This window comes from Mucor mucedo (assembly GCF_025094135.1).
Source record: "Mucor mucedo strain NRRL 3635 chromosome Unknown EV154scaffold_48, whole genome shotgun sequence".
Classification (NCBI taxonomy): Eukaryota; Fungi; Mucoromycota; class Mucoromycetes; order Mucorales; family Mucoraceae; genus Mucor; species Mucor mucedo.
In genome coordinates this window covers 17,619-30,036 of record NW_026252332.1, presented here as the reverse complement: position 1 = coordinate 30,036, position 12,418 = coordinate 17,619, and the positions used below count along the sequence as shown (strand labels likewise).

Below are 12,418 nucleotides of genomic sequence, written 5' to 3'. Positions count from 1 at the left end.
GGGGCATAAAATGTAACAGGATCATGACAGCTGGCTGTAATGTTGTTGTATGAGCATCTATTAATTAAAAGCTAGTATAAGCATGATATAACAACTAATAAAATACGTTTTGGTGTACATCATTACCACCTGTTAACGCAGAAAACGTATATATAACGCCAATAAGAAAATAAACTATGATAGCTATTATTATAATTATATACATTTGTGATAGAAAACACTCAATTGTTAATAGTCAATTTAGTTTGATCAATTTTTTAAAGAGTATTTCTGAAGTGATCTGAGATGAAATAGTCGATTAACGCAAGTATAAATACGAGACAGAAAAAAGATGAACTTTATTAAAAATAGGATAAAACCTGATATTTAAACCAGGCTCGGAACTTCAAATAAAGAACTCCCAAGTATATGTATATTATACTTCAACTACAACATGTATCTGCCATCATTAGGATTGAATTATCTTCTGGATACCGGAATATTTGAGTGGATGACCCTGTTTTGGGAATATTTATCAAATTGCATAATATAGTTCGCTTGTTCTTGTTGTCTCATTAAAGAACAATCAGCGAATGTCAAGAGCGGAAAGGCAGAGAGGACAAACCGAAAACGACTTGCTTACACAGACAGATTAATAAAAGATACTTATGTTATAAGAAAGAGAGAGTAAGAGAGAGAGAGTGTATAAGAAGAATAGAGGTGATACGGTAATTGGATTATATATCTGATGAAGGGAGAAGAACGAAAAGGTAAAGCCCTGTCATATTATTAGTAAAAGGATTGCATATTGGTTTCGCTTGAAAAAAAGCAATGACCAAGTTTAGTAAGTCATTACTTATTTACGACTGATTTGATGATTGATGGCTAGCCTAGAGATGTAAAAGTTGCGGGCAAAGAATTACCTAAATTAATGCATCTACGTGAAACGATCATGACAGCGAGCATAATTGAAAAACCTCCTTCTTAGTACCTTTTACCGGTACCATAAATCTTTGTCATCTAGATATGTATTTCGCTTTATGCCTTACATTTTAGTTCTTTCTAGCTGTCACATCGTATTTCGGTCCATAGAAGTTTATAAAAAAACCGGTTTTGACTATTTTACTTTGCACGAATGGGTCATTGCAATGACTTTAGAAGTATCTAACTTATTGAAATTTTTTTTTGGTTTTTATTTGGCACTATTACTGGGTTCGAACTTTATTACCAGTTGTCCCATCTTTTAAGCATTTCCGTTTTATTCAATTAATTTAATTAAGTCCATCGCCGAAGGCTAAAAAATTATTTTAAGTTATGCACATTTAACAAAATCGACTAGTTTCAAAATTTTAAATTTATTATAAAACCGAAAAGCATAAAGAAACTAACAATCCTGACTTGGAAATATATTTGTCATAGAGAGACGAACTTCATAGCAAAAAATATTTAAATAAAAGGCATAATAAAAGGGCATAAAAATGATTAACGGCATAAAATTAAAAAATGCGTAGAAGAATGTAAAATATAAAAATAGTGATAAATAAAAAATTAACTTAGACCTGTATAATTTGGTCATTTACCAATTGCGACGACGCTTAATCGGGGAATAACCCTTAGGTTCTCCAACGGAGACATTCGGTTCCTCATTTAAAAATCTGACATTGGCACTGATGGGAGGAAGGGGGTTGGATTCAAGTAATTCACAGACCGATTGGATATCGACGGAATATTTGCGAACGAAGTTAAATACTGACATGTTTAATTCTTCAAATGCTAAATCAAATCGGGATTTCTTACGAACCGAAAGATTACCTTCCTGTCTTTTATACAATCTAGATTTTGTTGAGGTGGGCAGATATTTACAGGCAAGAAGACACCCAACTATTAATAAGGAATGAAAATGAGATAGGACGTTGTAACCAATAAATGGGTTTTCAAATAATTCCAGATACCAGGCCCTGGTTTCAAAAGACTTCTAGTTTACGTCTATACCTTATCCATCCATGTACGCAGCCAGTTCATTCTTAAAGTCCGCAGGTGTACAGCTGTCTCTATGCGGCAATGGGAGAAGAAAATACGTTCGCTCTGTAATACACATTGGTTCAGCCACTGGCTTAGCATCAACCTTGGAAAGAAAAGCCTTGGATGGAACATTGGAGAAACCAAGTACGTCAAGATAGCAATCACCATCCTTCAAAAAAGTTATATATTTGGCCCCGAATTGCTCCAAGAAATAGGCGGCAAACTTTGTCCCGAAACCGTACTGCATTAGACCTTGATATACACATTTTTGACAGTTGCAATATCGGAAATATCATACAAAATAGAGGACAATGATCAAAAGCTTTTTCTATTGGTATCACGGAGTCAGTGATCAATTCGGAATACGCCTGAAGAGTAGGACAAGTGACGGGAGCAAGAGGAAAAGTATTGGACCTTGTCGAAAGTAATCCTTCTAAGGCTGTCTCGGTATTGTTGAACAAATCATAAAAAGCTTCCGGCACGTTAGTACCTCTTACATAACCATCCTGGAATCGACTCGACATGTATTCTTCGGTGGAATCAAAAATCACTGCACCGGGAAATGCCTGTTGAATACTAGTGGAATCGAATGTGTGCCCAAACATGACTCTGTCGCCATCGACAGCAAACGCACCAGGCAAAAAACACAACCTGTTTTTATCACATCTGCTTGATGATACGAAATTTGAAGAGTCGGTTAAAGATTGATCAGAATGCATCAAGTTATTTAGCATGTACGCGGAGAGATACAACCCGGAGAACGACTGCAACAAAACGGAACCAAGACATTTTTCTGCCAAGTAACTTAGAAGATTTGCCATGAGACCAACGTACTGAAGGTAAATTGCCGAATCTATATGGATGAAGGCTTCATCAGCAAGAGAAGACCTATCATTAAAAGCAGAATAATTAATAAAGTATCTAAAAGGAGTTGCCTGTAGAAAAACTTACTTCAACATTGCGACCAAGACGTCGACGTAAGCCGTAGTAGCTGAAATCGCCGGGAGACGAATCTCCAAACGAGTAGTAAACTGGTGGCCTTGGTATTCGGAAACACGGGCATTATACCATCTCTATTACAATTTTTGAAGTAAATATATGGGAAAATTTATATTAAATGTATTGCATACCATGTTCTTTAAATGATGACCATCTTGATGACGAAACGTATTTCTCATTTCCTCGGGTATCCATGGGCCGGACACCTTTCCGTTTACACCAGGATTGGACATCGTGAACGGATACTTGATATCATTATATACCATTACTTTCGAAGGCGTTAAAAAACTACCGGAACGACCTTTCCCCGAGAAGCCACCAAAAGAACCCAAAGACATTCCATAAAAATCGGTCTTTATGGATCGACCTCCAAAACGTTTTCCCATAGCTTCGACATTTTCCTATTTTACATACGATACTAATGGTTAGCCATCCCCGGATTGGGCAAAGAGATTCAAGCCAATGTCGACAAGGCATCTTTGAGGGTCAAGTTGAGACCAGTCGACCATGGTATCAAGAATGGACGTGTAATCCGGACCATACATTGGGCTTTTAAACCCGAAAGAAGAAACCACAAAAACAAAATGACGATATGGGGCCAAATCCGCACTCTCCTTTGCAATATCACGCATAGACTTGACTAAGAGCTTAAGCTCCGAACCAAGCAAAAATTTGGGCACCGTCATATGAAATCCAGTACCAATGGCTTCGCCATAAGATCCATCAGATCGATTTGCACGAGAACAAATCAGAACACGTCGAATGGCCGGAATTAGGAGGCGGTCGGTGAACGTCTTTTGAGCGGCGGTACCCAACATTCTTCTTGAACTTTTCACACCAAGCTTCAGTTTTCTTCATGTTAGGAGAAGAGGACATGAATGTGCATGTATGCTTCCGAAAAGGCCTCCAAAAGCAAATTGTGCGGGTAATTCTTGACAGAGTCCCTCTCACCACAAAACGTGAAGTACCCGAAGTCCAGAGGAGTCAATGCTTGCTTCCAATTGGGGCTTAAAGACAGTTTCAAAAGAGTTTTAGGCATGATTGTCAGCTCCTTCAATGGGTACGAAATGAAAGCATCGCTGTTGACTTTGCAAAGGTAGGACTATCACAATCAGTCTCCAAATCGACAATAATGTTTCTTAAAACTGACTACAGTACCCCAGGAATGAATCCCGCAGTAATATATTTGTAACATTTTTAAAGACGTGTTTAGAAATAGCATATTTTCAATATGATGATGTAACTTGTTACGGAGAACAATATTAGGCCCGGAATTTTTGTTTCGATTCTGATCTAGACGAGATATATACAATGTAACAAAATAATATAAAACCAAAAACGCTTATAGTCAAGGCGTTTTTTTACATAGTATGAAGTAAATTTCTAAGCTGAAAAACTTTAAACTGATATATTTTGCTCTAAAAGCAAATGCCACCGGATATTGGTCAATCTTTGCTAAAGATATAATGTTACAAATTGTTACAAATACAAAAATGGCCGTACTAAAGCTGCAATTACAGATTTTTGAACGTAAATGAACGCGCTGAACAACATTAGACTGATATTTTGCTCTTAAATCAGATCCCGAAGAAATAAGGATCAATGTTTGCAAAATATACAATGTTAAAAATCGTAACAAATAAAAACCATCTTATACCGAAGCCAAATTTTCAAAAAAAAATATGACGTAAATTTAAACGTACACGAACATTAAGCTGCGACATTTTGTTCTAAAATGTAATCCAAACGGTACATTGATCATTTTGTTTTTGACTATTTGTTATATTGACAGACAACAAAAATCAAAGTACCCGGCCATCTTTGTTATAGAATGTTTACTATTTAAAAATTACAGTACATACTTTAAGCTGTACATACCAAATACTAATCGAAATATATATAGGGTGATCATGTATTTACAAAGTAGTGGTAACATTATTGAAAATACCACAGCACGTGAAACATAACGGTTTGGAACAAGAAAAGTAGTAAAATAATCTTGAAATAATTTTAGCAAACGGTAAAGACTGTTGGCATTGAACATTAGAGAAACTAAAGATGAATTGTTATGATATTCACGAGAGTACCTTAAGAAATAAACAAAAAAAATAAAAGTTTCGTTTAATAATATTATCTGACACACTTTTGTAGCAATCAATATTATGCAGATAGTTAAATGAACGTCTCCCAATCTGCTCTTTAAAGAATTTAAAATAAATACAAGAGAGCAAAGTACATAAACCCAAAAATACTTATGGAAAAATAAGTAAAATTGGACTGACACAGTGATTGGCATTGTTATAACAGTTCTAGCATTATATAAGGTGTTCAATTAGGAATCACTAAGAAAGTAGAACAATAATCGCCCATATAATCAGATTTTTGGCAAACAAATGCGAAAGTTACAGAACAATTGTTCTTTATACCATAAGTTCAAACAAGGGTTCGAAATAATTTTAGCATAGACTGGTTCGTTTCGAATTATGACATGGAGACCTCACAGTCATTGCTGATAAACCAATTCCAAAATTGCTAAAGACAATATGAATTTAGGTAAGCATATTTTTTGGGACAAATGAAATAGTTGCGAGAATACTTGGAGCGGTCATAGTACTTGCTGGGGCAACTTTGAGTAACTTATACAAAAGAGTCACCAAATAATGAACAATCATTGGTGAAATTATTAAAAACCACAACACTTGGCAAGCCATGAAAATTACTATCACAGCAATAACTGTAGGATAATTGAAAACCTTTTTGGAGCTATACAAACATTACTTACATTAAAAAGGAAGTAAACGGAAGAAGAATTGACGCAGTAATAAACAAAACACTTTCTCAAGTATGTAAGAAAATAGAACATACAGCCCATGAATATTCTTGAAGCCGGTTTTAAATACCCCAAAGTGTATCCAATGTTTAAATAACATTTTTTACGTTACCCTTTACTATATAAAAGAAAAATACAACGATTTCGTCCCAGACGGAAAGACGTTGAAAAAAAAGGACGCATAAGACAGATATGCACAAATAATTATCAGAAATCGAAAAATATTTCTAAAGACTTGGGAATTCATTTTCTAGCTATAGAATAAATCTATTGAAGCAAGGAAACATTTAAAAAAAGTCTAGCGAGAAAAATAATCAGTTTATAAATCAAAATGCGATACAATAGGAGTACAATGTTGGGATTTATTACGGATTCTATCGAAAATAAATTGTAGCAGGTTATAAAGTGAGCAGTAACGAGATAATTAGCTAGACCAGAAGGAGATTACGCATAAGCCAAACAACTTATTGGAATTTATTAATTAAACGATCACCGAGTATAAAAACTGTCGTGAACCACGTGGTCAATACCTTAATGCATACGCGCATACATACACCCCCGCATAGATCTGCATGTGTATGCAGATCATATTTGACAGCTCATGTGACCAAACCATCAGACACCACCATGAGACCGATCACGAGCCATCATCATGGGACCACGCCTCAAGACCAAACCAACATCCGCCACCACCCTCGTCCCATGATCCGGCCACAGTACCTCGCCTCAAGACCTTCCCCAAGGCCATAATTCCAGACCCTTCACGTTAAGAAGATAGTCCTTAAGACTATCTTCCTTTTATTATAAATGCCCTAGATTATTTAGACAAGTACAGATCTTTATCTGATATCTTGTATAACATATTATTATTATATAAACTTAGCTTTACTACCTTTTCTTGTCTGTCTTCCCGCAAAACCTTATAGTCCTACCTAGTACCTAGCCTTGCCTTGTACGTATAAAGAGACCTGTCCTCGTACCTAGTAACATCCGGCTAATTCCTGAAAAATGAATATCCTCAAAGCGTGAATAATAACGAGACTCTTTCGGGATATTTCAGTCCCTCTTTTAACCAAACACAAAAATCTTATGATCATTTTGCGTTTAAATGGTTGGGGAAACAATAGATACAAACCATAAACTATCAGACGATTTATTTCAGGATCTTTTAAGTAAGTGGGGAGTTTCGGAAATTATTTTTTTGTAGTCTCTAAACACAATGCAAACAGCAAACAGAAAAAGGTACACTGCAAAACGGTTCGGCATGTAATGAATTGAATCCGTATTAAACTAAGTCACTCATAGAATAAGTAAAAAAAAAAAAAACGGCAATATCACTAAGTATTACTTTCTACGAGACTTTCAAACAACCGCAACAATGGAAATGTTAAAACAACACTTTGTACAATTCTCAAAAGAGTTTCGAAACGAAATAGGTCGATATCGTGACTATCTGAAAGAAATTGGACAAAAAAAGAAATTGGAGGTAAAGATGGAAAAGTAATTCTCAAATGCCGAAAAAAAATTTATAAACATATCAGAATAATGGTAATAACTTTGAAGTACTCTGCCCTATCTACTTAAGCCCAGAAAAAAACTCTAACACCCAAAATGGTGAAGAACCTGACAAAATTCTGAAGTCAAAATAATAAGATCATACACTCTTGTACTAAATATAAGAAAAGAAATGCGATGATATAAGTAAATGCCTGTCTAACAGTTCTGAAATGCCCCAGCGCAGCCTTTTATAAAATATAGTAAAGATTAAACATATAAAACAAAATACGAAAGGAACAAAAACTCCAATGTAATTGTTAGAAGATATTTTTTTCTTTAAAAGAAGCGTGTCTATAAACGGTATTGGTAATAATTCCATGGTACGGCAGAAAACAAAACCACCAAGCACAATGAGTCTACAATAATAAAGTAGTTAGTAAGTCTTTATGGGAAAAATACTGAGTACGGGATAATGTCTACATTGATTGGATATAGTAAATGATATATTCTAAAGAACATCTGGTACTTACTGGATTCTTTGCGCACAAGATTTAAAAAATGTTCCATTACAATTCCTAAAGTGTAAATAGACTGCGAGAATGACCTAAAACTAGTTGTTTATGACAAACACCGAAACAGATGCATAATCCGAATGGATTTCAATTAAAATAGAGAATACAGACACGGCACATAATGAGACAAAAACCCAATTGACCTAGTATGGGCCTAAGAAACTTTAAAAAAGACAAGAAAAGAATTAAAATGAAATAATACTTTCTACGACACTTTTAAATCACGAGAACTTGGCAAATTCCGGACCCATGAGATGCTTTCAGTCCAAAATAGATTTAAGGGTAACCAATTCAAAAATCTAGCTCGAGCTCAATAAAACCAGAAAAAGTCAATAATGTTTTTCATTATTATAAAAAAAACATTGTGGAAACCTCGAATAACTTTATGGACTCATGGGAACAGTGTTGATATCATAAGAATAGGCAGTAGTGTATAGACAAAAGGCACGAGTAGTCAAGGTAGAAAAAAAGATAAATTATAAAAGATTATGTCAAACAGTAGAAACATATAGCAGTTGTTGAGACTAAATAGAAAACGATCATACATAGGTATTTAAGGACTATATCTAAAAACTTCAATAACATCCTTAGCTTGACAAATTACGAGGATACGAACGATAAGATACAGGCAAAATATTAAAAACAAAAAAAAAATTTAGGACAGGATAAAATCCAAGATATCCAAGAAGCCAAAAACAACGGATCCAATACGTTCAGGATGACAAGACATCGTAGTATTCAAGAAAAAATTTATTGCCCAGACGACACAGAATTCAATTTACGCAGTAATCAAGGCAGCAAAATATGTAAGGCAACCATGTACATATGTAGTACAACAAGATTACAATGATACCAAATTGTCTACGACACTAAATAACAAAGGCAACCACGTAACTAAGACAAGCAGATGGGTAGGACAAAAAGACATATAAGACAACAAGTTGCTAAGAAAAGAAGATGTGTATAGCAACAACATATAAGACAGCATGATATCTTAGGTAACGTGATATATAAGACACGAGATATCCAAGACAACAAGATTCCTAAGAAAACAAGGTATGTAAGACAAGAAGATATCCATGACAACAAATTTTCTAAGAAACAAAATGCATAAGACCACGTTACCAAGACAAAGTATCTAAGACAACAACGTAACTAAGACAAAAAAGGAACTAACGCAACAATGTGTTTCAGACAACAACGTTATTAGGACAATAACGTGACCAAGACAACAATGTCACTAAGACAACTCGATGTTTTACACAATAATATAACTGAAACAACCAGATATGTAAGGCAACATAATATCTAGGAAAACAAAGAATCCGAGACAATATCATGTGTAAGGCAATATTACATTGAAGACAACAGGGTATTCAGGACAACCGGATATTGAAGACAATAACATATCTATGACAACCTAATTACTAGGACAACCAGATAACAATGTCAAAAATATGTCTCAGACAACATAATATCTAAGACCATTTGATAACTATGACAGCAACTTATTTTGGATTAGATGATCTCGAAGTCAACATCATATGGAAGAAACAAGATAATCAGGACCAAAATGGAACCAAGGATACCAGATAGAACAACCAGGTAGCTAAGATAACAAGATATCCAACACAACGAAATAACCATAACAACAGCATATAGACGATGACAAAGAATACAACAACACTGGATCCCAGACAACATAAAAACCATGACAACACGAAAGGGAAACATCAAAGTAACCCAGAAAGCATAATATGCGAGACAACGTCCTATCCAAACAACAAAGTTGAATCCAAGACAACCACATGAAAAGATAACAAAGAGGCCATAACAACTAATAATGACTAACAACAAATAATGTATGACAACGAAGGATAAAAGACTTTCCAGGTTTCTATGGCAATCAGATACCAAAGAAACTAAAGTCAGAAGAACATAAAACAAACAATTTTAGCAAGCAACAGGACAACACACATTACGAAGGGTAATATCAGAAAGAAGACTAAATTACCATGACAAAGAAAGAAAGAAAAAGAATATATCCCGATGACAATAAAAGAAAGATAGAGAAAATAATTTCCACGGTAATAAAGTCAAAAGACAAGACATAATTACCATGGCAATAAATTAACAAAAACGGAGAAGATGTCATAGAAATAGACCAATATTAAAGGAGATATTGCTACGGTAATGGCAAAAAAGGCAACACGATATCATGGATACTAAATAGCCAAGACAACGAAGAAGTGAAGCCGACCTATTATGGAAGACAACGGTATCCAACACAACAATGAGGCGAAGACAACCCAATACGAAAGATATCAATATCCAAGACAACAACATATTCTGGATACCAAATAACCAAGACAACAATATCCAAGACAACCAGATTTGCTGGATACCAAATAATCAAGACAACAGGATATCTTAGATACCAAATAACTAAGACAATACAGTAAGTAGGGCAAATCAATACCTATGACAGTAAGATCACTATGACAAGTAGATAACTACGACAATTAGATCACTATGAATGCTCAAGTTACTATGACTACACATACGAATATGACTACACATGCGAATATGACTACATATGCCACCAGGACTACACAGATAACTATGACTACACACGTAACTATTAAGAAGTACAACACAGTGACCACAAATATAACAATGATTACTCACATCACTATAACAACAAACGAACAAATATGACATTTATTGGACACTTCAATAACGAAGATAAAGATTACTAAGACAAAAATTACCAAGACGACAACGTAACCAAGACCATAACATAACCAAGACAACGACTAAACCCAGACAGCAAAAAAAAAAAAAAAAAAAAAAACAAGTTAGACAACATGATATCGTCGATTAAAGGTAACTATGACAACAAACAAGCGCAAACAAACTAGTATGGAAGACAACGGTATCAAAGATAATAAAGAAGCGAGGACAACGAAGTATCGAAGACAACAATATCCAAGACAACAAAACAGCGAAGCGGACCTAATATGGAATACAACGGTTTCCAAGACAACATGATGTCCTGGTTGCTACACAACTAAGACAGCAATGAAGACTAAGCAACACAATAACCTAGACAACATGATATCCTTGACATTGAGGAAAGAAGTAAAGTAAGGTAACCAAGACAACGAGATTATCATGATAATAAGAAAATAGGAATACGGAGACAAGAAATGTAACTAAGATAACGAAGAAGCGGAAGCAAAACAAAACTTAAAAGAAAAAAATATCCAAGATACCACACTCACCTAGACAACAATATATCAAAGATAAGAACGTTACCAAGACAACCAGAAAGCTAATACGATTAGATATCTATGACAACCACATATCTATGACAGCCAGACATAACGACACAAGATATCCTAGCGATCAATACCCCTAAGACAACAAGATATCCAAGCGACCAATATTCCTAAGGCAACAAGATATCCAAGCGACCAATATTCCTAAGGCAACAAGATATCCAAGGAAACAACATTCCTAAGGCAACAATATATGTGGCAATAACATATAAGTACGACAATAAGAAGGTATAGACAGTTAGATATCTATGACAGCTAGATTTCTATGATAACTAGATATCTATGAAAAACAGATTGGTAGCAAAACAAGATAACCATGACAACCAGAAAACTACGAATACAGATTACCAGGACGATTATAGTTTACTATGATGATTATTGGTTACTATGACTAATAACGAACACTATGAATAATAACGAACACCATGACTATTAATGATCAATATGACTATTAAAGAATGCTATGATGAGTAAATATTACCACGATAACCCATATCACTACGACTACACAATTAAATACATAAACAACCTGTAGACAACGACAGTGCCATTGCACACGACAATGCTGTTACCCACGACAACGATATTGCTCAGGACAACGCTGTTGCCCTCGACAACCATGTTAGCAACCCCCGATGAAATCTGGAATGAAAAAAACGCACGGCTATCCTACGTGGAAAAATGAGCTCGTTTCAACGGTACTATTTTCGATCCATAGAAATGAGAACTCATTGACTTATTTGGGTTTCAAAGTCATAAACTATGTACACTACATTATCTCTCAGCCTACGCATACCAGAGCCAATTTTGCCTGCCCATAGTACCCCGAATGAAATTTGGAATTTTTACCGAAACATAGCAAAAACTTGTCCAATTTCAAAAAATAAAGTACAACCCCCTTTGGATTGGTTGAAATGGTGTCACACTCGTTTAAAGTTGAAAATTACTATTTTAAGCAGGGGAAATATTTTTGATTGGTTTTTAAAAGAAATTTTCGATTGAAGGTTAAACATTCGGCTAGGTTACGCTTTGCACCTACAATTGGGCTTTAGAATGATACTAATTTCAACACCGTCCGATAAGTATTAATTGGCAGAAAAAGTTTTACAAATTCGAAAAAAAACAAAGTATTGTAGACTGCCGCTATCAATGTTTTGTTTTGTTTGCACAAATATATA

At 34.9% G+C, this 12,418-nt stretch overlaps 2 protein-coding genes across 2 annotated transcripts; both read right to left on the bottom strand.

Annotated features, from left to right (window-relative positions):
* Positions 1 to 1,972: 1,972 nt before the first annotated feature.
* Positions 1,973 to 5,296, bottom strand: EV154DRAFT_589035 (uncharacterized protein; the record flags this gene model as incomplete). Its single annotated transcript, XM_051606844.1, has 10 exons — positions 1,973 to 2,253; positions 2,300 to 2,889; positions 2,953 to 3,074; positions 3,132 to 3,401; positions 3,471 to 3,852; positions 3,969 to 4,102; positions 4,151 to 4,293; positions 4,366 to 4,650; positions 4,879 to 5,087; positions 5,253 to 5,296. The coding sequence occupies 10 exons, from the start codon at positions 5,294 to 5,296 to the stop codon at positions 1,973 to 1,975; spliced, it is 2,460 nt and encodes an 819-aa protein (XP_051457387.1).
* Positions 5,297 to 9,417: 4,121 nt separating this feature from the next.
* Positions 9,418 to 11,861, bottom strand: EV154DRAFT_481621 (uncharacterized protein; the record flags this gene model as incomplete). Its single annotated transcript, XM_051598409.1, has 7 exons — positions 9,418 to 9,821; positions 10,216 to 10,344; positions 10,449 to 10,591; positions 10,671 to 10,715; positions 11,184 to 11,233; positions 11,722 to 11,744; positions 11,813 to 11,861. The coding sequence occupies 7 exons, from the start codon at positions 11,859 to 11,861 to the stop codon at positions 9,418 to 9,420; spliced, it is 843 nt and encodes a 280-aa protein (XP_051457386.1).
* Between the last annotated feature and the right edge of the window lie 557 nt (positions 11,862 to 12,418).